At 48.2% G+C, this 27,185-nt stretch overlaps 1 protein-coding gene across 7 annotated transcripts in view; it reads left to right on the top strand.

Moving 5' to 3' along the window:
* Nucleotides 1-27,185, top strand: part of SYT6 (synaptotagmin 6) — a 100,801-nt gene that overhangs the window by 53,582 nt on the left and 20,034 nt on the right. For 2 of the 7 annotated variants that reach the window (XM_027581193.2, XM_027581187.2), the window contains exon 7: nucleotides 3,141-6,163. The exons of 4 other annotated variants lie outside the window; for them this stretch is intronic. In XM_027581193.2, the coding sequence (XP_027436994.1) occupies nucleotides 3,141-3,212 (72 nt within the window). In that variant the 3' untranslated portion in view covers nucleotides 3,213-6,163. Of the gene's footprint in view, nucleotides 1-1,436; nucleotides 1,506-3,140; nucleotides 6,164-27,185 lie in introns of those variants that run through there. One more of the 7 variants, XR_003517631.2, reaches the window with a different exon arrangement.

Genomic DNA, 27,185 nt, shown 5'->3' with positions numbered 1-27,185 from the left:
GATGAGACAGTAAGGGGAAAGTAACAGTATATGGAAAACGAAAAGAGAATAAATTGATTCATATCCTTTGGGTTTACTTTTTTCTTGACCTCACACACCAAGCTCCCGAGCCTGCCCCTCCCCCTCTCATTATCCTACCATTTTCTGCCCAGCTGATCATTTCTCTGTATGAAGAAGCTGAAAATGACATTCATCTTGGCAACCTAGGATTTCACCTACACTTTTAGCACCCACAGTTTAAGTATCTTCGTAAAACTGCATCTAAAAACCTACCAGGCAGATACAAAGTAAACCCTCTTTGGGCTCAAGTGATGCATTGCACTCTAACATCTATCACCTCAATCACCCTTAGAGCTCCCATCTTGCCTCCTCGCTTCTGTTCTGGACATCGAGCAAGAACCTTGCTCCTAGAATTTGTTTCCCCCATTTGTATCCTACATAAAGAAATCTCACTCTCCCGCTCCCGGGAAGATAAACGGCATCACATCCATAAAGCACTCTCTATTTAGATTGTACCTTTCTTCGAGGAGTTTCGAGTGCTGTGATCATTTCTTTTTTATTAATGAGAACAGAGGGCACCCTACTTGCTCGCTTGTTTGGGGTTTTAAAATAAGGTTGAGGGGAACAAATGAACTGAAAAGGTATTTTTCCCTGCTGGGATGTTTTCGCGAGTAGAATCTGATCAAGCCCCAGCGAGCATCCTTCCCGGCAGCAGCGGCAGTGGTCCCCTTCCCTCTGAGCACCCCTGCCCGGTGCTGCGTGTCATTGCTGTCACCGCACCCAGAGCCGAGGCTGACCAGCAGCCTTCTCCAAAGGCGTTCCATCAGGAAGGGCCAAGTGGAGATCAGCTTCCAGAGATTTCAGATCTCTGAGCGTGACCCATCACAGAATAACAGAAGGTCTTACTGGAACACAGACGTCCTGGAACGATCACCTTCCCGGGTGCCAGGGAGGGCCGGTCTTTGGGATTTCAGAGCCACCATGATAAGCCTGCTGGAATCAGTCACCATCCCATTGTCCACGAAACCCATTTCCGTCCTCTGTTTATCTTCACAGAAACAGTCAGGGGCTGCCAGGGAAGCCAGTGTGCCTTCCTCGTGTGTTCCGGATTAGCAATTACGCTCTGTGTGACTTGGGCTATCATATAAAGAAAAGAAAGGTACTCTGTGTGGCCATCTTGCTTTTTCTCCTCCGCACTGGCCTATCAGTCAGATTGTTTAAGTGGCATGCTTACCCAGGGGAGAAGCCAGTAATTACATGTACCGTTCACCAACACTATAGGCTGGTGCAGAAAAAGTGGAACCCCTAAAACAAAGGTGCGTTGACTGAGAACATTGGTGATCATCTTGTGTCACCTTCCGGTTAAGAAGCACTTGAGTCAGAAGTCACAGTGGGCTCAACAACCAGGCACTTATTTATTTAAAATATTTCACCAGGGAAACCCTCGGTTGTGATTTCATTCACGTGGACGCTGCCCGCAGAGAGACTGCCACCTGGAGTTAGGAGTAAGTACCCGGGTGTGGACCCGAAGAGGTTAGGCTTCCTCCTACACCGTATGTCTCCTTCTCCCCTTGCTGTGGCCGGATGCTAAGGTGGCAGCAGGATGGAGTGAAAGGAGCAGTGAGTTGGGAGTTAGGAGACCTGGTTTCACATCCTGGCTCTGCTCCTAACTAGCTGTGTCTTGACTTCTCTGTGTCTTGGTTTTGTTACGGGCAACAACTAGAGAGTTGGCTGGATGACGCCCTGGGCCTGCCCACAGGTCCAGCATGCTAAGATTGCTTGGACCTAGGGCACGTACTGGTGGTCATCCATACCCGATGGTCCAGCGTTGGGTTAGTTGTAAAGATCCGCCGGTTGGCCTGCACAGGGACACTAAGGGACTGAGCCCGGGGAAGTTGACAGAGGCTTTCTGTAGAAGTGGGAGTGTGGAGATGTTCCACAGGTCTGGGTCTCTCCTCAGCACTGTGGGCTTCCAGTAGGAAGCACTGGCTGACAAACGGTCTACTCCTTAGGTGGTTCAGCTCTGTCTAGAAATGGCTGTGTTGTGGGGAGCACGGCATCCTTCCCCCTCCCGCCCCCATTCGTGTACAAATGCATAAAGCAGCTTCTACTTGGCCCATCATTCCGTAATGGAGACCCCCAGAGCTCAGGGGGAGCAGAGGAGACTGTACTTCTGTTCAGAAAGGCCACCTCGACCACCTCCCTGACTCCCTCCGGAGCCCATCCCGTGGGTACCTGGGAGAGGTTTGGGTCTCCTCAGCATCCAAGAAGGATGGAGGGAGCGGTGGACACTCTCTCACTTTGAAGTTACATGGCTCCAAGATGGGTCAAGAATATTCCCAGGGTCAGATCTTTGCCCAGAACACAGTGCTCCAGCATGACTGGCTTTTCAATCTAAGGAAGGGTCGAATGGCTCAGGTACGGGTCCCCGTCCATCCTCAGCCCTCTCCTTTGCTCCATTATGCCTCATTCCAACACCCACCTCGACAGAAGGGTCAGGGTGGGGCTGACGGGACAACCTGTGAGGTGGGGAGAAGGCAGGGGATGCTCCGGAAAGGGGAAGGGGCTGCCGGCCTCACACCCCCACCTCCTCACAAGGTGGGCATGAGTGCCCCCAGGAAGCATTAAGCCTGAGAAAGAGAGCCGGATGCTAAAGCAGTATCAGGTTTGTAGCTGTACTAACAGCTCCCAGACAAATTGCTAATAATTCATGATCGTGGGTTCTTGGCAGTAAGGGCACACTCTGTAGACTGCCTCTTTCCCTGCTAACATAATCCGATTTTCAGTGTGAAAAATGGCTGAAGCACTCAGAAATGGTCCAGTCATAGCACCTCATTAACACACACACACATACACACACACACACACACACACACACACACACACACACACACTGCACATAGTGGAAAAAGCTTTCATTATCTCTGCAGTAGGTCTTTTTTTTTTTTTTTAAATCAGGTATTCCAAACTAGAGGCTCTACAGCTCTTTTCTTTCTGTTTTTGCATGGCTGACAGCAAAATTCAAGTAAGCTTATGAAAAGCTGGGAAAAGTGAATTCAGTGCATGGGCCAGAGAAGTTCTGAAAGTTGAAATGCAAGTCCCCTTGGCCATCGATAACCCCCCTTCTCCCCTCTCTGCAGTGGCAGGGCCGGGCTGCCAGCTTTGACAGCGAGAGCTCGTGCCCATCTCCGAAACCACCTCCCACACCATGAGCCGCGTGGCCGGGCGACACCAACGGGACTCAGCGACGTTTTTTTTGCACTCGTCCCACCGTCCAAACACAGTGTTGCACAGGGGCAGCAGCGGCCGTAGCACGAGTCTGAACCGCTCCTGTGTAGGTCAAGGCCAAGACCCTTGTCGTGTGGCCAGACCTGTCTTAGTCTTTCTTGTCTCCTAAGGTGATGTTTTCTGTGGTTTTCACTTTTTATGGATCGGCTGCCAAGAAGAGAAGGGGGGAAAAGTAGGAGAGAAAGAAGCGTGGAGAGCCCAGAAGCTGGTTCATATAAAATACAATGTAAAATAGTTGTCTTTCCCGGGGGAGGTGGTTTGAGTTCCTGCAGTGTTGTGTCTCCACCAAGCTCCAGAAGCCTATAGAAGAAGGACATGGGATGGAGCCCCGGCTGCGTCTGCAGTGGCCTGCGGGAAGATGCAGATCGGGCCAAGAGCCTTTACAAGGCTAGCTGTGACCCTCGGAATCTCTTCGCCTCTGTGACACAAACCGAAGTGTAGGCTCCTGGTCCTACGGTGAAATCATGAGCGCTCCGAGGTGTCCTCGCACCTTCCGCGGGTCGTGCAGGGCTCCTCCCCGCCCCCCTTTCCTTGTTGACTTTCCTCATCATCTGAAAATGTCTTGATTCCTCGTGGGAACTTAGTCTCTTTCTTTAGGAATGATTCTGCTGAAACTAAACATGCTGTATGTTTTCTGGCACACCACAGTTAAGGACCACACTTGTTTGAATACGGGATCTTTGTTCTCAAAAATAACCTTCGTTGTAAAGAAGAGAAGGCACACGTGTTCCAGAACGACTTCTGTGTTATGCGTAGCTTTATTAATTCCATGAAGTATCAAGCAACTGTTGAAAATGCCTAAATAGGTCAAAGAAACACCTAGATAAAATGTTCTTTGGGGAATGGGGAGTTTTAATCCAAGTCATAGCTGGAATCCATCTTTCTGTGAAGAGAATCTTCTTGATTGAAACAAAGTCAGCTTAAGCCTATTTCAGCCCCCCTGACTCTGGGACAATATTCATCTTAAACTTTAGTTCTATAGATTACTAAGTGCTTCAGTGTTTGTTTCAGTGGTAGTGAAGGTTTTTTTGGGTTTTTTTTCCCTTTAGAGCTCTACCTTAGGCCAAATTCAGTTTAGGAAAAAAAACATGTTTCAACTCTTCTGTATTGTAATAGTATGTTTCTGTTGAGTTCATATTGGTCTTCCCACCAACCACCTATAACTCAGTTGATTTGCTCAATCTCAGTCTGTATAGCCCTGGTAAATTCGTGGAGGTGAGTTTCTACTTTATCTGTGACGACACAATGCCAACTTCCAGAGTTGTGTGTGTGACTTGCAAGAGGCAAGTCTGCTGGAAGAACACCTTCTTCCACCAGTGGAAGGGCAAGAAGGGAAAAGCTATTCACACACCTTGTGTCTTATTCTTTATATATGTCACATGCTTTAGGAGCAGAAACTCAATAAAGTAACCCTCACCTTAAGCCAAGTTATCAGGTTTCTCTGCTGATATAACTTTAGGCAGTGTCTTCTACCCAAAGTTCAGATTGGCATGAGGGTGACCAGGATATTGTGGCCAGAGATGTTTTCAGCTTAGAAAAGTAAAGGCAGGAAAAAAGAAAAGAAAAGTAAAGGCAGATAAACCAAACTCCACTCTGTACTGAGCCTTAGGCTAGGAGCTAATGCATCATTGGTATAAAGATAAGTTTTCTCTCCAAATGCCTTGTGATTGATAGGCCATCCTAGTCAGGCAGTACTGCAGCTGGAAATTCTTTTGAGAGTGAGCAAAAAAACCCAAAGGCATGGCAAGACTCAGAGCAGGCCATAAACTTCATTCTGTCTCTTGACTCTAGACTGACCCCATCAACACAGCCAACTCGATCACTGAGCACATGTCGTGGGTCCTGCAACTAGGAAGGGGACAGTTGAGTTTCCTGGGTCATGAGCAGCCCAGAAATGAGTGTGAGAGGATCTTTCCAGAAGTGATCTCAAAACTCATGTCCAGCTGCCATCTTCATACCCCTAGACACATGAGGATGACCACTCAACTCTTTCGGAGGAGGGAGCATGATCGATGTGAATCATGGAATAGTTACTGCTCTCAGACGTTCCTTTTATGTCCAAGCAGCTAACTCACATGAGTGAACCTCTCAGTGGTTTTGGGAAGTCATTTCCTGAGCAGATTACGGTTAGCCCCACACCACCTACCCAACTGCTACCACTCCCATTACAGCAGTCTTGGTAAATTTCTACAGGCTGGGAAGCCTACCCCAGGGAGGCTCTCAGCTCCAGGAACCCCACTCCCAATGTCTTCTGGGGGGACTAGTCCTCAACCCAAAGCATGAATGAACCTGAATGTCTGCCAACTTCATTATCTAGCCCAATACCTCTTCCTCACAGATGAGAATAAAATGGATTACAAATTTCAGAATAAAATGAAATACAAAGTCGATTCATTTGTTAGCTTCTCTGCCATGAGAAACCTTTCTTGGGTTGGTGTTTTGAGCTTTGCTGAAGTCATGATAACCAGGGCCTTTTACATATCGATGTTTTTTAAAAAATGCAAAGTTCTCTTCTTTATTTAGCAGTTTTTCTGGGCTGAAAGAGGCCGCCCCCTTCCTTCACATACTCAGGATATTAATTAATTGCAACATCATTTAAAAAAATTATGTTGTTAATTACCGCTTCATGTCTCCCACCCCGTCACAGCCTGGAGTTTTTATTCAATTAAATCTCTGTCTCTTGCCCATTCCTCTTGTCATCGTATGTTCCCAAGGTTTAGCCGTCCGCATACACACAGGACACCACACAGCTTTCATCTTTAAGCTTTGTTTCACATAGATAGCCACTTCCCTTCCATCGGAGGTACAGCGGAAGGGCTTGTTTGTTTTTAGTTCTGCCCAAGGAATACCTGCATACCGCATAAAGCTGAAATCCACCTGTGTTTTGTCAGGCTTACGACTCACAGAGCATTTGGTGCGCAGGGCTGTGCTGTTTCCTCAGCTGCTCGGCGCAACGAGCAGCCCCTCCAGATGCCCAAGCTTCTCTAGGGAAGCGGGTTGCACACTCATAGCTGGAAAGTGCAACGCTTCCGCCCACCAGGGGAGGAATCCTGCTAACTCTCATAAAACACCACTCGGCCGAGTGAGGAGAAAATCCTACCGCAGACTCGAACATTTAAAAAGGACATTCTGACTTAATAGAATATTCTCTGTGCTCACCCCCAGCTTTTAATTAATTTAGGAAGCAGCCCATTGAGGGGAGAGTGGAAGGTACCGTCTGCTCTTGCGCATCTGCAGCTAAATTACTGGCATTCCACGGTGAGATGCCACCGAGGGAACTGAACTGCTGAGGGAAGCACTCTGCTTCCCAAACACACAGCCTCCCCTGGCTTCTGCCTGTCGTCGGGTCACCCATCAGCAGGCAGGGCCCGGTGATGTGACTGGTATCTAGAGCGGATCAAGTGACAGGGTAAATGTGTCTGGCTGTCCGGGCTGGGTTAGGCAGCCATAACAACCTTCAGACTTCAGTGGCTGGGAACAACAAAGGCTTACTTCTCATTTGTGCTCGTGCCCGTGACAGGTCAGCAAGGGGGAGCTCTGCTCATCGTATTTATTCGGGGCGGGGCGGGGGGGCTCAGGATGACAAGAACAGGCAACATCCCAAACGTGGCTCGTTGCCACACCCGAGGGAAACGAGCGCTCTGAAACCTCTCCTATTGGCCTCACCACTGTGGTCCGGAGGAGACACATGTCCCTTTCCTTCCCAGTTCATTGCCTACCACTACTCACGTGGCCTCCCAGGACATAGGGGTTCAAGCGCCCAGGGGAAGAAGGACTGGAAATCACTGGTTAGCACTTGGGGTGACCACAGCAAAGTGAGCAGCCCTGTGGAGGGTGACAGCTACTGACCGGCTGATTCAGAGAAACAAAGAGAAGCTACAGTCCATTCATTGGTGCATGAACTCAAGGACTAGATAGAGCCCCATGACTGGGCCAGCCTCGGACTTGAACGTTGCCCACAAAAAGCTTTAGTCTAGTAAATTGGCAACATAAGGAACTATAGTCTGAGGTAGAAAGTGGTGAGCGCAGGACAGGAGGTGAAATAGAAAGCTCCAGAAGCCCAAGAAAGCATATCACCGCGGGGCAGAATGACAGCTTCAAGAGGGAGGGGGCATCTGCTCCAGAGCTTTTAAGGATGGGTAAGAGTCGGGGTGGGGAAGTTGTGAGGAGGGGGCGCATTCCGGGCCGAGGGGTCCATACACCACACCACCAGGCTGCAGACCTGGTCCCTGCCTCGTTCTTGCCCACTGCCTCCGTGAGATGGACCTGCTGCCCCTCCTCCCTCCACCGCTGGCTTGGCTTCTGCTCCCAGGCGAGCTCATCCCCCAGACCTGCAAGATCTGCCTGACTTTGAGACTCTGTCTAGCTGCCACACCTCATCCCCTCACCTGGCCTCCTCTCCTCAGGCTGTTTTGCAGCCACAGGCCCCTCGGGACTTTGTGATTTGTCCCGTGTCCCGCTCCTCTTTGCAGTGAGCCCCATCCAGATGTCTGATGCCCTAGGGCGGGGAACAGGCCTGGCCTCCCCCCTCCCCCACCATGGCTTTCCTCTGGCTGGTTCACAGTGGCACTCCCAGCACGGCTGCGGCAAGCCCACCAGCAGAGACGGGAGGGCGAGAGGCTGGCAGGCAGTTGCGGCCGTTCACCCAGGAGGGGGCAGAAGGTTGAGCTAGGCAGAGGTCCCACACAAGGAAAGGAGGGCACCTGTACAGGACACGGTGGACACAGATGGACCACACAGCGGGGCTGGCGACTGAACAGATCTGGAAGGCAGGGAGAAGGCAGGGAGATTCAAGAGTGTTGAATGTTCTCACCCTTGAGGCACCAGAAAAACGACGGAGCCTTCCATAGAAACAGGAGACTCAACAGATCGAGTCTGTTCGGGCTCAACAATGAGTCCGGTTTGGGCCAACTGAATTTGGGATGCGGCAGGGATGTGCAGCAGACAGCCGTAGTTCGAGAAGCAGCTTGGCAGAGAGGTAGGGCGTGAGATGTTAATTTATAGAAAGCTTACGCACCAGAATGAGATGTGAAGACAGGAGGCTGACACGGCCACGTGGGTACAAGCAGACAAGGAGAGTCTCAAAGAGGGTTTCTTCGGGACCCATCAAGATTTAGGGGTCAAGGAAAAAGGAAGCGATGTGAATAATAATGGAGGTGTGCCCGAGCAGAGCTGACCGATGAGGATGCAGATGAACAAAAACAGATCAATCAAGGGCCTCATAAAAAGATTCCTCACAAGTTCATCCAAAGTGCTTGGAAATCACTTGACTCACAAGTCTGTTTTCATCCACGTTTGCAGGGACCCACCTCTTTCCTCCCCTCGCCTCTGCTCTGGCCTTTTGTGTGTGTGCGTGTAGGGAAAATATACTTATCTTCAATTTACCATTTTAACCCTTTTTTAAGTGTATAGTTCAGCGGCTTTCAGTATATTCACACTGTCGGGCAACCCTCACCTCCAGCCATCCACAGAACTTTTCTCACCTTGCAGAACTGAAACTCTGTACCCATTAAACAGTGGATTGCCATCCTCTCCTTCCCCCCACCTCCCAGCCCCTGGCAACCACCATTCTGTTTTCTGTGTCCATGAATTTCATTACTCCAGGTACCTCATGTAAGTGGAATCATACCATATCTGTCCTTTTGTGTCTGGATTATTTCACTTAGCAGAATATCCTCAAGGTTGACCCATGTTATATAATATGTATCAGAATTCCCTTCCTTTTTAAGGCTGAATAATATTCCATTGTATGAAAATACTACCTTTTGTTTTCCATTGATCTGTCAGTGGACCTTTGGGTCACTTCCACCTTTTGGCCATTGTGAATAATGCTGCTGTGAATGTGGGTGTACAAAGATCTCTTCCTGCCTCTGCTTTCGGTTCTTTGGGGTATATATATACCCAGAAGTGGATTTGCTGAGTCAGATGGTCATTCTATATTTAATATTTTGGGGAACTGCCATACCATTTTTCATAGTGGCTGCACCATGTTACATTCCCGTAGGCAGTGCCCAAAAGTCCTAATTTCTCCTTACCCTCACCAACACTTGTTATTTTATGTATTTTTGATGGTAGGTGTCATAATGGGTGTGAAGTGGTATCTAATTGTGACTTTGATTTGCATTTTCCTAATGATTAGTGATGTTAAGTATCTTTTCATGTGCTATTTGCCATCTGTATATCTTTTTTGGAAAAATATCTATTCGAGGCCTTTGTTCATTTTTTAAAAAACTTTATTAAGTTTTAAATTTTACTTCCAGTGTAGTGAACACACAGTGTTATATTAGTTTCAGGTACACAATATAGTGATTCTATGCTCATTTTTAAATTTGTTTTGTCGTTGTTAAGTTTTTGGATTCCTCTATTAATCCCTTATCAGATTTATGATTTACAAATACAGTATTATCTCCCATTCTGTGGGTGGCTGTTGATCATGTCCTCTGATACACAAAGTTTTAAATTTTGAGATGGTCCGATTTGTCTTTTTCTTTTGTTACTTGTGCTTTTGGTGTCGAATCTGAAAAATCTTGCCAAATCCAATGCCATGATACTTTACCTCTATATTTTCTTCTGAAGAGTTTTATAGGTTTAGCTCTTACACCTAAGTCTTTTTTTTTAAATTTTTTATTGTTATGTTAATCACCATACATTACATCATTTGTTTTTGATGTAGTGTTCCATGATTCATTGTTTGTGCATAACACCCAGTGCTCCACGCAGAATGTGCCCTCTTTAATACCCATCACCAGGCTAACCCATCCCCCCACCCTCCACACCTAGGTCTTTGATCCATTTTAATTTTTGTATAGGTTGTGAGGTAAGGGTCCAACTTCATTCTTTTGCACGTGGATATCCAGTTTTTTCTACACCATTTGTTTCAAAGACTGTCTTTTCCCCCACTGAATGATCTTGGCACCCTTGCTGAGAATCATTTGACGATATATGTGAGAGTTTATTTCTAGGCCCTCTATGCTGTTTCATTGGTCTATATGTGTGCCTTTATACTAGTACCACATTAATTTGATTACTTGTAGCTTCTTAGTAAGTTTTGAAATCAGGAAGTGTGAATCCTCCAACTTTGTTCTTTTTCAAAATTGTTTTGGCTACTCAGGGTCCCTTAGATTCCATATGCATTTTAGGATGAATCTAGTTCTACAAAAAAATGGGATTTTGATGGGGATTGCATTGAATCAATAGATAGTTTCAGGTAGTATTCACAGGGCTTCAACTTTTGAGGACACTACAAAGTATCCTATAGGAATCACCTATAAGGTGCCATTTGCTGACATTCTGTCCATCCTCACCTCTGGGACTTTTGCTGATAAACATATGTTGTGATACTTCGTGCAGGACCAAGCACAGTGATGGAGGTTTAACCGGCTAACTAGATTTTCACCCAATTCTTGCCAATTTCCTCTGGAGTTCCTCTCCCACAACTGCAAATGTCTTGGACCAATTCCCAACCTGCCAACCAAACACAACCCCACAGCCCAACTTCTCTCTCCTGCCCTACTTGGCCTCAGAACACTCAAGAACTTCAGCTGGACTAACTCCCATGAATGCAGGTTCATCTTTTGTTGAATGCACATAGGTATTCACTCAACAAACATGTTGAGCACTTAGTATATATCAGGTAACGTGCTAGGCTGATGGCACACAAATTAATAATAACAACTAGCCAACACTACACACTTCTTCGATACTGGGCACTGTTCTAAGTGCCTTACATCCATTACCTCATTTAATTTTCTCTTTAACCCTAAGAGGTCAAGAAACCTGCCCATGGTCATACAACTAAAACCAGATAACTAAATCCCATTGTCCACATGCTTAAGCATGATGCTTAATCATTGGTCAACATGATGCTGAGCTGCCTTCTAACAAAACAAATCTTTTCAAGGAGCTCACAATACAGAGGAGGAGACAGACACATGAAGAGGAAATTATAATGTGGTAAACCTAGAGAAGGGTTGCCTAAGCCATCCACTTATGTGTACACCCTTCATTATGCAACCCTGAGCCTCATTTCTTCTTGGAGAGAACCCTGCAATGGCCTGTTTGTGAACCAGGACTCATGCAAATTCATTTGCCACCTCCCCCCCCCCACATCAGTTACTCTTCCAGGAGTAGCTAAAGAATTGTGGAGTCCACTCATCACCCCCAACCCTAGTCAGTCATCCCATAAACGTGTCCTGTGTTGGACAATGCCAGGAAGAGCGAAGTCTTGCTGTAACTTAGTAGCTCTACTGGAAAGCTCAGAAATGGCAGGAGGGCTCATCACTCTACAATATGCAGCTCCAAACAAAGCCTGTGCCATCAGACTTGATGAAAAGGGAAATCGATGATGAGCTGCCACGAGAGGGGGCAGGCAGAAGAACGCAGAGGGTTCAGAGGAGCTCTGCAAACTCAGGAATGCACACAGGCTAGCTCAGCTCTCCTGCCTTCTTACATCTCTTCCTGTTCAGTACCAGAGGGTTGAGTCTCCTCCTGCAGGGGTCTCAGCTGAAGACACTCACAGGCAGTAAATTAGGACTGGGGGCAGAGTGGGGAGATGTGTGACTCTTTTCCCTGAGGTGATTCTTTTTTCTGCACAGATTGGGGTTTTTGGTGACACATGAGGGATTATCCAGAGAGACACTGAGCAGCCATGTGGGCAGGTGCCTCAGGCATCCTGAGACATGGAGCATTTCTTCTTTTCTCTATGGCTTCACCTTGTGTGGCTTCAGTCTGTGTCTGAGCCAGGCTTGTGGGGACCCTTCGGGCTGGGACAACGAGGAATGAAAACCTGTGGCTAGAAATTCTCAGTGTTTGTGGACACACGAGGCCCTGAGATGACAGAGGACTTGCGAATCACTGTTGAAAGGGCTGCTCTCAGGAGACATTACTGATGATGGCACATGGCAGTGAAAGTGGATGGTGAAATCAGAGAACCAGAGAAGCTTCACAAACTGTCCTCCTTAAATTACCACTAGCTTTCTTTTGCCGATGGTCCAAAGATGCCTGACTTCTTACGCAGAAAGGTTCTCCCCGTGCCTCCTGGTCTTGAATCATCAGACTGCCCAGATGCTCCTGGCTTGCTCTCTCCCTGGCTGGGAAGCTTGGGGTGGAAGTGTATTTTCCATTCTGTTTCATCGCGGGGGCTACCTGACATGTAACGCTGTATCTTGCCTAATTTGCCACGTGAGGACGGATTCATCTCTTCGACACCATTACGTTTGGTCAACTCAAGAGCCAGAAGATATGGGTTAGGCCCTGGCTCTTCAGCTTCCCCAGTCTACCCTGGGCAGGTCATGTAACCTCTCTGAGCCTCTTCTTCCTGCCCCTTCTGCCCTCCCCCCCAACCAGTCTGTAAGACAGAGGTGGAGTTGCTTTGGCAGCCCGAGACCAGAAGCAACCAGAAGCCAGTGCTGCGTGAACCACGTCCTCCCTCCTTGGAGACCTGTTCACCTTTGGCAGCTGAGTCACTGGAGAACAAAGGGAATAAGACTGCACTGCTCTGAAGTCTGAGGAGGGTGGGAGGGAGCAGGGAGGGGGAAATGTACAGAATAAATCAAGTGGCTGGGTAATTAATTTAGAATAACTTAAGCACTGAACACTGCAGAGAAACAAAAGTGACATTTAACGAATGTGTCCGTTGATATCTCACTCATTCCAGCTGTCTTTTGAAATGTCAGCTATCTCACAATCCCTTTGCCTTGCAGCTGGAATGTTTGTGCTAACAACCAATTCTGGTTTCTGCCCAGTGGGTTAGCATGGGTGCAGAATTTCAGAAGTGGGAGGTCCCAGTGGCAGAAGGAACAGGGGACAGTGCCCGTCACCTGCAGAGAGCCGGACCCTGCAGCAGCTCCTTGGGGCCCCCAAGGGTCCTGTCTCCATGCCTTTCGCCCACCTTCTTGCCCCTAACTCTAACAAACACATGAGGCATCCACGCCAAGGGAAAGACAGTCCGTGTTTTCATGGAGATCCTCCATTTATGCTTCTTCAAACTTCTCAGAGCTTACAAGTTTTCGAGAGAAAACCTTAGCTGAACTCCGGGGAGAGAGAAAGCCAAGAGCCAGTGGCTCCAGAGAACTCCAGGCTCAGGAATTTCCATTCTGAGCTGATTGGCCCTTGGTGCAGTCCTCTATAAATACCAGACACTGCTTCAGAGACAAACCGGGGAACAAACCAGCTGGATTTTCACTTTGGGGAAAAACGTGAAGCCAAGCAGCATTGAGCAGTTTTCATCTCAAACTCCATCCTGAACCCCCAACGTGAACTTCCCCGCTTTCATCCACAGCTGAGCGGCCAATCTCATCAGCCTTATGGGCACCGAGGAGCACGGTGACGGAGCCGTTAAAACCCAAATGGAAAATGAGCTGGTGGAAGTTTAAATTCAAAGTTCTGCAAGCCCAGCTGATCTAGTGGAGTTCAGCTTCTGGCCTGAGGGGCAGAGGAGGGCCATGGTATTCTAGGCTGCCTGGGAGCAGGACGGGGTGAGCCAGCTCAGGATGAATGGCAACAGCTCAGCCTTGGTCAAGCCCGGTTGCTCAGGGAGCACACGGAGCACACGGTGACATGTCAGAGGAAACCACCCTTCTACTGTGTGGTTCAAAGCCGGGGTGTACAGGCAGGCCATGCCAGCCCCCCAGGCGAAGCCAAACAAACAGGAGACCCACCACCTAAGTGTGCTCGCACTTAGAGCAGAGCCAGACCACAGGGACACCCTCCCCCACTGCCTTCCCACCAGTTCACAAAGCCCAGGTGGCTCAGTATGGCAAGCGTTCCCAGTCCGTCTTGCAGAGAGTGCTGCCTGTGTACTCGCCCTCCCTCCTGGAGCTTCTCTCCTGACCCTGGCGTCCATCTTGGAGCCAGTTTTGCAGGCACCCCAACTCTTAGGCATATATCCCCAGAAGTGAGAGGGCCACCAGGCCCAGTCCTTGGCCTCCCCCCAACTTTCTACACCATTTCCACCCCCCAGCCCCCATATTACCTCCAGCCTCCATGCTGCTGCTGATCCATCCCCAGCTGCCATTATTCTCCCAAGGACCACCTGCCACCTGCCCTCCACAAGGCCCTTGGATGTCCTGCTGCAGCCCAGCAGGCCCTCTGGCCGTCTGTGAACTTGAGTAGCCTTCCCCCACGTGTTTAATCCTGGAACTCCCTTCTCTCCCTGTCTGAGCCACGACACCGCGTTTCTTCCTTTCTCTGTGTTGTCTCGCTGCACCCTCTCTCTAGACCTTCATCATGGGTTACCCCCGTGGCCTCCGCTGCTTGGGATTTCCACTTCTCACCCTCCCCTATGCCGATCCGGGGATTGGTAACGGGGAGGGTAGTGTAGCGTAATTGTGTGAGGCTGTAAGTCAAAGGTAGGGTGGCCAGTTGTGGGCCCTGGAGGGGGCAAGCTCTATCCAAAGACATTCAAATTAAAATTAAAAGACAAAACAAAACCCTAGGCATTCTAATCAGATTTGGCCCCTGGACAACTACTTCTCAGCCCCTAAAAAGATGGTCTATACGTCCCTGGTCGTTTCATTACCCTGACTACCTTTATTATTTTTTTAAAGATTTATTTATTTATTTTAGAGAGAGAGAGCAAGGGTGAGGGGCAGAGGGAGCAAGAGAGAGAGAGAGAGAGAGAGAGAGAGACAGGCAGACTCCCCGCTGAGCCCAGAGCCCCACACAGGGTTCGATCCCAAGACCCTGAGATCATGACCTGAGCCCAGATCAAGAGTTGGACGCTTAAGCGACTGAGCCCCCCCAGGCACTCCTCCCCTGACATCTTTGGTGTACGTTCCACCATTACTCTAAAACTTGTACTGACTCCCCTTTTGCCCATAGGGGGGAAAGGAATGATTATTATTTGCATAAAATTTTAAATATTATCAAGGACTTTGCCTTACGTGAAACTGGTAATGGCTTCATCTGGCATTCAGGACACCTCATGAGTTCCCGTCACCATTTCCGTGGGCAACCCCACCTCTCATCATGCTTTACTTAACGCAGATTCTGCCATCAGGATGCCCTCGCCTCCCCTGGGAAATATAAACATAAACATCCAGCCTAATTTAAGACCTAATTTTCAGCCCCTCTTCTTGGAAAAGCCTCCCCAGACTGGTGCAGGGGAGAGGGCCCCCACCACGTTCCTGAGCGGTTGTTGGCACACACTCCCTTACTGTGCGCGCCCGTGTGCATTGCCTTGTCTCATTTTTTTTTTCATGCACGTGCTCTTGTCCTCCACCCGTGGCAAGGATCAAAGATTTTCTCTCCCTCCCGCCGCCCTACACATCCAGGTGCCCCATCTCGCGAGCCTGTCAGAGAGGAAGCATCTACCACCGGGGAGGAGCACCCACCAGCCAAGACCAGAGTCAAGTACCCAGATTCAGAATAGCAAGTGTGTGGTTGACAAAATTGTTTCGAGAGGCCCAAGGGTAATAGTCACAGTAATGGTTTCCAGCAGGGGCTCTCAACCCTTACTGTGCATTTGAACCACCTGGAAAGCTGGTTAAAAATGTAAATGGCTACCACAGAGATCCTGATGCCCTAGACCTGGGTTGGAGCCTAGGAATACATGTATCAACAAGCTGGCAGATGATTCCAGTGCCAGTAACCCCAGCCCACGCTCTGAGGAACAGTTGGTCCTAGAATTAGAGGTTTGGCTTTACCTGGAGTGGGACAGTTCTTCCCAATCGTGAAGACCTTGATCCAGACCCAGCTCACAGGGCGATTGTGTTCTGAATTCCACATGGAAGGTAGTCACAGAGGGCTGTGTTCCTGGACAGTCTTGGGGTGGGATGATTCCCACCCTGGGTATCTGTCTGGCCATCCCATGAGCAGCACGCTGTCAATGTGGACAGGAGCGGGGTTTAGCAGCAGAGGCACCCAGTGTGGAAGCTCTAACAGTCCCCCTCCCCCACCCGTGATATTACAATTCAGTCCCTACCACAACAGGGCAAGCCATCTGCTTCCATTCCTGCACCCTTGCCCTGTGTCACCACAGAGCAAAGGCAGAGGCAATCAGGTTGACCATGACTGAAAGCATCTGCTCTAAGCTAGCTGACCGCAGACTGGGCACAGGCAGGGCCAGGAGGCAATGGCAGAGGGCTGCCCTGGCCTCGAACCTCTTCCAGAGCCCCTCCACCACCCACCCCTCTCCGTAACCCAGTCTTTTCCTTCTTATAGTCAATAAGCATTACCCAGGCCCCAAGGGACAGATACTAGAGCATTTTAGGGAAGCCTTTGTGATGGGGGACTGACTGGAGCCGGAGGTAAGACAGAAGAAGGTGGGAGCCTGAGAGTGTGCCAGTCCTACCCACTAGTCCTATGCATTGAGTCTGAGGATGGGAAGTCAACTGAGTCTCAGTTTGTCTGTCAAGAGAAAATGTCCTGAGATGCCTCGAAAGCTCTCAACTTCCTGCTGGAGGACTCCAGGTGGATGACTATGGGAACCTCAAACTCAGTGCATCCCACTCTCAACTGACGCTTCTCCCTCTGGCTCCCAGTCTTGGTGATGGCACCATTGACATTCTCAACTCCTCAGGCCCAGGGCCTCTGACTCATCTTCTATTCCTCCCTCTCCTCGGCCCCAGTCACTCACCAAGCCCTGTCCATTCCACCCACAGTCTGTCTCATACCTGTCCCGCCTTTCAGAAACCGCACCTCTGCCCTTTCACCTCTGGCCCCGACAACAGCAGGCGTCTACTAAGGAGGCTGCACATCTCTGCTCCTTGACTTCTCTACACTCCCGCCTTGGTTCCCAAAGTGACCCTGACAGATTATCCAGGGATCCGCAATATTTAAAAGAACTACTAGAAACTGTACATTTACTTCAATACAGCCTCATGGATATGATTTGTTATACAACTGAAATCAAACTATGAGATCTATGGGAGTACATTAATGAAAGGGGCCTCCTGGTCATGAAAAGCTGAGACCCAGGCTATGTTTACATTGTCCTTTAGTAATCTCTCTGGAACAAAGGTCCAATGTCACTTCTCTTTGGCCCCTCAGCCCCGTTCCTTCAGATTCCTTACTGTGGCATTCAAGGCCAGTGCCAGGTGACCCTACACATTCACCTCCTTTCTCCACACAGGCAGCATTTCCCAAACACCTATGCATTTCCACTTCTCCATGACTTTGCTCACGCTGATCCCTCATCCCGGAGCTTTCTTTCACCTCTCCTTTGTCCCTTGAAACCTTTCTTGTCCTTCACGTTCCTCCTCAAATGTCCTTCCTCCATCTTCCCCAAGTTCTGCACGTCCCAGGTCAGCTCCTTCTTCTCTGTCTCTGTAAGTCCAATGTTTGCTGCTTCTTTCTAGAAGACATTTCATTCTGATGTATATCATAGTTAGGGTCTTCCCCAAAAGAGTGGAGGCCGCTTGAGAGCTGATGTCCCTACTGTACTTTGTGTAGTACCTGGCATATAGAAGGGGCTTGATAAATGTTTGTTGGATAAGTTGGGAATCAGTAGATGACTTCTCCTATAAGCTAAAGTCAACATCATCACAATGACCCAGAATTATCCTACACCATCCATGGAACATAGGGTCGTTTCTGGGAGAAATGGACTAAAGAGAATACATACTTGGAAGGTTTTTAAAGTATTTCCACTACCTCTATGGTCCAGAGTGGTCACTGAGGACTACAGTGGCCACTTTTTTCCAATAACACTAATAGTAGCAGCTATCATCTGTTCAATGTCTCTGATATGTCAGTCTCCACGCTAGGTTCTTTTCCTGCATTACCTGACTGGTTCTGACATCAGTGCTATGAGGGAGGTACCATTCAGTATTGTTTCATAATACACGAGGAAACAAGTAAGAGAAAAAGAAGTCATGTCACTTGCCCAAGGCCAAGGGGAGGAACCGAGATTCAGGCCAAGGTGATTCTGACCCTAACTGCTCTGTCCTGCCTCTGCAGGGCTTGGGCACCCCCTCAATCTGCACCCCACGGGCTGTCCCTGAGCCATCGGTACAACAACATGTTTATCTCTTGCCAGAGAGTCTGTGAGCTCCACAAGCAGATGGAGCCCAGGCCACGAAGGACAGACCACTGCGCTTCCTTGCCCAAAGTGCAGGTTCCTCCGCAGGCCCCCCCAAACACTGCTGGGGAAACATCTTCCTTCCTGTCCTAGCCACCTGGGCCCATGCCACTGCATCCCCAGACGGAGCACTCCTGAGCCATGCCAGCCTCCCTCTCTCTGCAAGGTGGTACCTAGGATCAGGTGCCTCTGATGATGGATGCCTTCAATATTTGGCCAGTCCCACCACAAAGGTTTGAAAATAAACTGGACCAGCAGGAAAAGGTAATTAGGCAGTGCTTTCCTGATGAGGTGGGAGGATCAGTAGGTGTAAGATCAGGGATCTGAGTCCTGGTGCGCATTTAATTAAGTGTCGCTGTTCTGTTCACACATTGGATGGCAAATCTTGAAAAAATCCCAACCAGCCTCTTCCCTCACAACTCCAGGAGGGGGGAAAGGAAGGAGGCCAAGGGTGCCAAAAAAAGAAGAAGAAGAAGAAGAAAGAAGGAGAAGGAGAAGGAGAGGAAGAAGGAAGAAGAAGAAGAAGAAGAAGAAGAGGAAGAAGAGGAAGAAGAGGAAGAAGGAGGAGAAGGAGAAGAAGGAGAAGGAAGGAAGGAAGGAAGAAAAAGAAAGTAAGAAAGAAAGAAAGAAAGAAAAAGAAAAAGAAAGAGAGAGAGAGAGGAAGGAAGGAAGGGAGGGAGGGAGGGAGGGAGGGAGGGAGGGAGGGAGGGAGGGAGGGAGGGAGGGAGGGAGGGAGGGAGGGAGGAAGGAAGGAAGGAAGGAAGGAAGGAAGGAAGGAAGGAAGGAAGGAAGGAAGGAAGGAAGGAAGGAAGGAAGAAAATCAACAAAACAAAGCCAACCCACAAAACAGAGCGCCAGAATCCCAAACCTTGTACACGCTCAGCTCAGCCCCGCCCTTGATTATGAAAAGAATAACCAAAGGGAACAGAGAGAGAGCCCCAGGGAGAAGGGCTCTAGCTAGTCCAGTGGCACACAAAAAGGTTGGAGGAAAGGGATGGAATGCTTAAAAAGCTGTTAAGAATAGCTGCAAGTCATCCTATTTAAATTCTAACAAGGCCACTACTCAGAGATAACAAAGGCCACTGTGTTTAATTAAGGGTATAAATGGTAGAAATATGAGACAGGAACTCTTACTAGCTGTTAATGAGGTGGATGGGAAACCTCTAAAAATAAACCATGGCAAGTTGAAAGGGTAATTAGGGGTGCAAAAATAAACAGAGGGTATCAATTAGAAATTCTCTGCAGAGGCTTCTCCCAACCTGTCCCCGGTAGGAAAGTCAGGCCCAAGAAAGAGGCCCCCCAGGGTCAAGGTCTGCGGTAGGGGCAAGTAACCTCTTAACTTGCCTGTTCTTCCTGGCCTCGGAAAAATGAGAATAAGCTCCCCATCTGGCTCTGCCGTACCCCAACCAACCAGAGCCCGAGAGAGAGGCGGGCTATGCTTATTGAACAAGGAGTCCCCAAAGAGACCTGAACAAATATTAGAGGATGAGAGACCTTAAGAGCTAAAGGATAAAAATCAATCTGGTTCCTGCCTCTGAGCTGAGAGCCAGGAATTACGCCTACGTGCATGGATGCATGGACACACACATGTGCACGCACGCACAAATATATCAGTGGAGATGTCCGGTCATGGCCAGCCCCCAGCACATAGGGAGCAGGTGATCGCTAACCCTGGAGGTAGATGTGAGATGTTCTTGTAAGCCTCCGGCCTCCTGCCTCCATACTGTCTTTCTCCTCTTCCCTATTATGACTTTGAACACCACCACATTTGGAAGTCCGTCTGTGGTCAAGTAAGTTTGGGAAATTCTTCCCATGATAGGTCCCTCGGGGAGATGCACATTAACACATTTAATGCTCTGAGAAGAACAGCGTAAACAGTCTTTATGTTGATTTAACTCAGGATTTCCCAAACGAGCTGACCCTGTGACCCTTTTTCCACAAAATACTACTTACCATCTCTCCCCACCAGCCACCCCCAACCAGTAGAATTTGGGAGCATTAAACACAGCCCTGACAACCTGGGAATTGACCTTGGGAGGGATAACTGGAACACAGACCCCTTCTTGCTCCAGTGATGGGGCATCAGCTGTCTCCCCGAGAGGTGCTGTGATATGCAGACTGGTCATGGGAGCCAGGGAGGATGAGACCCACAAAGGGAAACGAGGGGGCTCCGAGGATAAATGTCCCTCATTTCATTTATTCTCTCGCCAACTTCTCTGCAAATATCAGGCAATGCTGATGGTGCCCGCCTCAAGGGGAGAATAGGAGCTTAAACATGGACCAGCCAGAAGACAGGGTCCCTCACTGCAGTTGCTATAGGCTGAGCAACGGGACTTAGCCCTTTTTACCACCTTTCCGTATTTGTAAAACTGGATCGAAATAATAGCGACATCACAGGGTTGTTTAGAAGGGTAAGCAAAATAATACACACAAGCGCTACGTGTCTTTTCAAGCTTGAAATGTAAAGTATTTGCAATGACCAGAAGAGCAACATTTTCTGTTTCCCTCCGTACAGTCCCCTCCATACCATCCACTCCCAGGGTCTTCATTCCATGGAAAGGTAGACGGGCCCGAAAACCATATCCTGTCCAGATCTCTCTCCTGAACTCTAGATGTCTGCTACAGTTTGGGATTTATTTTAAGAAAGCAGAAATCCAATGAACTCCAACGACAGAACTCCTCACCAGATCCGAGAGGAATCTACACTTGAGATCGGGGAAAACCCATTCAGAACAGAAACGGCGACTCTGGGCGCCTGGGTGGCTCAGATGGTTAAGCGTCTGCCTTCGGCTCAGGTCATGATCCCAGGGTCCTGGGATCGAGTCCCGCATCGGGCTCCCTGCTCCTTGGGAGCCTGCTTCTCCCTCTGCTTCTCTCTCTCTCTCCTCCTCTGTCTCTCATGAATAAATAACCAAAATCTTAAAAAAAAAAAAAAAAAGAAACGGCGACTCTGTCTCTCTCTCTCTCTCCAGGGTCTGCTCTGTTCTCCTTGCACCCCACCACCTAGCCTATTTATCATCCCCCAAGTGTATAAGACCCAAGTCCAGAGCCCACTCCCAATGGCAATAGACTCCACGGCTCCTTGTTGAAGCGTTGGGAGAAAGGGTCTTCTTGGATGAGTCTATCCATTTGATCCAGACAACAGAAGTCACAGGATGGCTGCCCTGGGTTAGGTGTCGATGGCAGGTCGGGGTGGGGGGGTGCGGATCGTGCGGTATATAGAGCTGTCCCTTCTGGCATCGCTGGACAGGACAAATAATAAAAGCCTATCAATTGTATTCTTCTGCTTGCCCTGCCTGGCACACATAACTTTCTCCCTGTTCAGACATTTGCAAAGATATTCTGATCTAACTTGATCACACTTACAACTATAAATCAACTTTACAGTCATTTACAACGATAAATCATGCGTCTCCCCGCCGGAATGTGAGGTCACATTCTGCTCCTCGTTCAGAGTCAGTGAGCATCACGAGACTGCTGCCGAGGTCGCTTGCTGGCCTCAGGATCCACAATATTCAGGTGCTGCCCATCCCTCTTCTAGTTCTGTGGGATCTTGTCCCAACGTGCCTGCCCACTTTCTTACAATCTACGAATGAAACGGTAAATTTAACCCCTGCCATTCCCCCAATATCCGACAATGGAAGAAAACCAGGATGACAGCAGGGTGGGGTGGAAATTATTTACTTGGAAAAGTAGAGGAAAGAAAGAGAAAACTAGAAAAAAGGAAGAGATCTCCAGGGCAAGAACCACACAGTGGCTCCCGGTTCAAGTGTATGTCAAACCCTGTGGCCACAGGGGACCCCTGGCTGGCAGAGTAAAACCCATGTCCTCGGAAGGCTTCCTATTCTTAACAGCCCAAATGAATCCTGAGGACCAGGCCCCCAAATCCTTTGTTGTTTAAGAACCCAGGATTAGCTCCTTCCATCTGACTGTCCTTCTTTCAATAGCTGATACCACAGAAAGGCACAGAAAGGATGTAGGTGAAGGTGGTGTGTCTTTCCTAGTCTGTCTGTCCTTATCCATATTCCAACCCTCACAGGGAGACTTGCCTCGGAGTGGGAAGGCTCTCCTTATTTTGTGGGGGAAGGTAGAATAAGAAATGCTGAGAAGGGCCTGTGGGGTGTCATGATCTCCAGCAACTCCTCCTCCCAAATAATTTCTTTCCAACGGTCTGAACATCCATCTTTGTCAATCAGAGCTTTAACTTTGGCACTAGAAATTCAATGAGACAGAAAATTAGGACCAGACCACAGTTTGGCAAGGCCCATTGGTTTCTGGACTTGGCTCGAAGTAATCAGAGAGCTCCAGCTACAGGCAAAATGGGCTTTCTGCACCAGAGTTACATAATCACCGTTTGTCTTATTTGCTCATAGACAGGCATTCTGGACAGAAAACCGTCTTTTTGCTGCTGACCATTGTCTAAGTTTATAAGCAATGAATAATCTGCTTCATTATCCTTACATTCAGGCATCAAGCCTCTCAAAGCTTCACCTTTGGTATGCATATGGTCTGAGTCTCAAGGGACAGCAGGTGACAACTTAATTTGTTTTTCCACCAAAAACCACAGACTGCAAACTTCCTATCCTATAATGAAAACAATTTTGTATTGTATCTCATCCCAATAATACCATAGCTAGTCTCGTGTGTTAAGGCTCTATCACTTTGAACCCCATTCCCGGTACCAATTTCTGTTCTAATTGTGACTTCTCTGGTTACACACTTGAAAGAACTAAAGTAAAAAAAGAATTAAATGTGAGTTTATTTAACATTGAAACCTTCACTACCTTCTCAATGCCTTCCATGTGGCCCCCGTGGCTGCTACCATAGCCCCTGACTCAAAAACCTTCCAACACCAATGTCCATTAATGACTGGCAGTACTCAGTGGCTTGGTTGAAGCTCTCCAGAGACAAAATCTGATTGGCGTAGCTCATTTATTTGAGCCAGACCACCCACAAAACTTTACCGGTCAGCCAATGTATTCACTGCCTTTGTGTCTGACCTCCATTCCATGTCTAGTTGGCATTGGCAGTCATGTGAGGGCCATGTAGTCTGTAATTCTGTCCCTTCCTGGAGCAAGCATCATGAAACGAGTAGCAGAACATCCAAATACTACGTATATCTCTACACGGAATCCAGCCCTGAAAATGAGTCATTGCATGCATCAAAATGATTATCTTTTGGGCGCCTGGGTGGCTCAGTTGGTTAAGCGACTGCCTTCGGCTCAGGTCATGACCCTGGAGTCCCGGGATCGAGTCCCGCATCGGGCTCCCTGCTCGGCGGGGAGTCTGCTTCTCCCTCTGACCCTCTTCCCTCTCGTGCTCTCTATCTCTCATTCTCTCTCTCTCAAATAAATAAGTAAAATCTTTTAAAAATGATTATCCCTTTATATGGCAATCCTTCTTCTTCCATAATCTCGATCTCAGTGAATGGCACCACCATCCAAGCTAGAAATGGGGGTGTTCCCCTTCACTGTCCCTTCTACTGGCATCCCTATGTCGAATTAAACAACAAACATCATTGGTTTTACCTCCTGAACATCTCTTGAATCCATCCACTTCTCTTTAGCCCTCCACCATTATCTTAGATCATGCTGTCGTTAACTTTTTTTTTTTAAACAAATGAGACTTTATTTTGGACTTGATAAGTTTTGTTCTTTACACATATATGCCCGCCTAGTTCACCATTTATTTTCTTTTTTTTTTAATTTTTTATTGTTATGTTAATCACCATACATTACATCATTAGTTTCTGATGCAGTGTTCCATGATTCATTGTTTGTGCATAACACCCAGTGCTCCACGCAGAACATGCCCTCCTCAATACCCATCACCAGGCTAACCCATCCCCCTACCCCCCTCCCCTCTAGAACCCTCAGTTTGTTTTTCAGAGTCCATCGTCTCTCATGGTTCGTCTCCCCCTCTGACATACTCCCCTTTTCTTCCTGTCGTTAACTTTTAAGTAACTTATCCCGGTAGCCTTCTCGCTGATCTTCCTCAGTCTTTCTTCCTCCCAAAATATTCCCCAGATGGTTTTCAGACAAATCTGATCATGTCACTCTTAGGACCTTTCCATTGTGCCCCAATGTATCCCTCTAGCCCTGCTGCTCGACCTCCCTCTGAGAGCCAGACTGAACAGTTTCCAGTTCCCAGAAGCCACTGTTGTCATTCTTTTGGCTCCGCTTTGCACGGGCCCAACACCTTTTTTGGCGCGGGGCGTTCTCTGACCTTCCTTAGTCTAAGTTAGAGGTATTTTCTGCGTGCTCTCATAAGGGGCTTGGCGTTACCATAGATCTCATCACTCTGGATTGTAAGCACCAATTTTCTTATCTGTATACAGCACCGTGCTTGGCACATACTCGATGCGGGTTTGTTGAATCAAAAAGACAGGCTTATCTGTTGCTGTATGTATAGCTCCCAACTCCTGTTGACACTTCTTTGTTATTATGATTGCTAGCTTTTGTGCAGGGTCTTACATCTTGTAAAGGATATTCACAAATCATATCTCATTAGATTATCCCAGCAACCTCCCCGCCCCAGCCCTGGCACAATGCCAAGAATGGAGGAAGGAAGGAATGTTACTCTTATTTATCTGAGAAGGAAATATGATTCAAATGCATTAAATGACTCATCTGACGGCAGGTTGCTAGGGTTGGTTCTTACTGGGAAATCTATAAGTGACAGCTGGGGAGCAGGTGCCAATCTTTGGTAGCAGAGAAAGCACAGGAATGAGCAGGTTTTAAAGAAAAATGTGCTGTGAGTAGTGAGATGTGAGACTCTAACTCAGCAGACACTGCAGTTGTTAAGAAAACAATGCGGGACCTATTCCAGGAGCTTGCAACTACCACTTGGTCACAAGGGAGAGGAAGACTTTGTGTTCTAACTATTAGAGTGGACAACACCACCAGCTCAATAGGCAGTGAAAAATGATCGGCCGGGGGAAACTTAGGTACAGGGTGACTTGATTTTCTAGAAAACAACATGACAAGCTCCAGGAGCTTGCAACTACCACTTGGTCACAAGGGAGAGGAAGACTTTGTGTTCTAACTATTAGAGTGGACAACACCACCAGCTCAATAGGCAATGAAAAATGATCGGCCGGGGGAAACTTAGGTACAGGGTGACTTGATTTTCTAGAAAACAACATGACAAGCTCCAGGAGCTTGCAACTACCACTTGGTCACAAGGGAGAGGAAGACTTTGTGTTCTAACTATTAGAGTGGACAACACCACCAGCTCAATAGGCAGTGAAAAATGATCGGCCGGGGGAAACTTAGGTACAGGGTGACTTGATTTTCTAGAAAACAACATGACAAGCTCCAGGAGCTTGCAACTACCACTTGGTCACAAGGGAGAGGAAGACTTTGTGTTCTAACTATTAGAGTGGACAACACCACCAGCTCAATAGGCAGTGAAAAATGATCGGCCGGGGGAAACTTAGGTACAGGGTGACTTGATTTTCTAGAAAACAACATGACAACATCCCATGTCTGGGATCATGACCTGAGCTGAAGGCAGACGCTTAACTGACTGAGCCACTCAGAGGGGGGCAATCAAGGATCCAGTAGGATGGTAGAATACATAAAAGGCCAAGCAGCTGCTGCCTATGAGGTCCATCCATCCCACTCAACACTGTCCCCACTGTATTCCAAGCGCCATTCAGGGCCTCTGCTCTTAGTGATCAATAAGAGCACTTTATATTCTCTGTGTGTGTATTTCAGTGCCAGGACATCAGACCACTTTAACAACAACAAAAAATGTTTCACACATAGGGACAAAATATAGGCAAAGAAAGAGCTGCTTCCATTAAACAAGATTCTATCCCGAAAACCCAAGCCGTTGATAGATCCATAGTGACAGATGCACATCTCCCTTTGTCTTACAGGTTGTACAGAAAGGAAAAGAAAGGAGTGCTACCAGAAACAAATCACAACCAACAAACAGCTTTGCCTCTGGGCAGATCGCAGGCAGGCAGTTCCTTTGCTGGGACCAGCAGTTGCGGCTGAATTAAAGCTCCCTAAATGCTGACATAGTGTTCTAGCAGCTAAACGGGTGTTTGCATAATTGATCTAACTGAGAGTTGATTTGAGATCTGAGTTTCTGGGCTCCACTGCTGAGATGCACTCTGGGATGGCCTCGTGTGGAAAAAACCATTCATCCCAGGAGCGGATAAACCAAGAGTTTTTCCTGAAGGTTGAGGACCACAACTCCGAATGGGAAGGGATTTCTTCCAGTTGCCCACCTTGTAGAATTCCAGAATTCCCAGCTACTCTAAACGTTTAAGCCAGTCCTCCTGTTCCCCCCCCCCCCCCCGCCTCTTTGCGAGCTCCTCACAGTTGCGTTGCTGACTCGGGCTCAGCCCAGCCCTGAATCCAAGAACATCAATTTGACATGAGCCAGAAATAATTGGAAGAGCTTTAGTCCCCCATTTCCCCACCCCCAATCTAGTGGGGATGGATTCGAGAATGCAAGTGGTGGTGTGGAATAATGGGCTCTCTCATTGTCCCCCAGGTCACTTTCTTATTACTCCAACCCAGGCTACCACCATTTGCCTCTCATGTGATCTGCAGGCTCTGTTGGCTCTCTCTCTCAAATCTCTGTCTTTATTTCCACCTCCACCCGACCCTCCCACTCTGCTCTAATCCACCGTCCCCTTTCTCCCCTCCTTGGGGTCCTGCCTCGTTACTGGTGTTTTTGCCCCTGCACCCCATTCTCCGCACCACGGCCAAATTATTTTCTTTGTCATGTTCAATATGCATTTTTTAAACATTTTTAAAGATTTTATTTATTTATTTGAGAGAGAGGGTGAGAGAGAGAGAGATCACGAGCAGAGGGGAGGGGTAAAGGGAGAAGCTGACTCCCCACGGAGCAGGGAACCCAA

This window comes from Zalophus californianus, chromosome 4 (assembly GCF_009762305.2).
Source record: "Zalophus californianus isolate mZalCal1 chromosome 4, mZalCal1.pri.v2, whole genome shotgun sequence".
Lineage (NCBI taxonomy): Eukaryota > Metazoa > Chordata > Mammalia > Carnivora > Otariidae > Zalophus > Zalophus californianus.
This window is presented reverse-complemented; position numbering and strand designations above follow the sequence as displayed.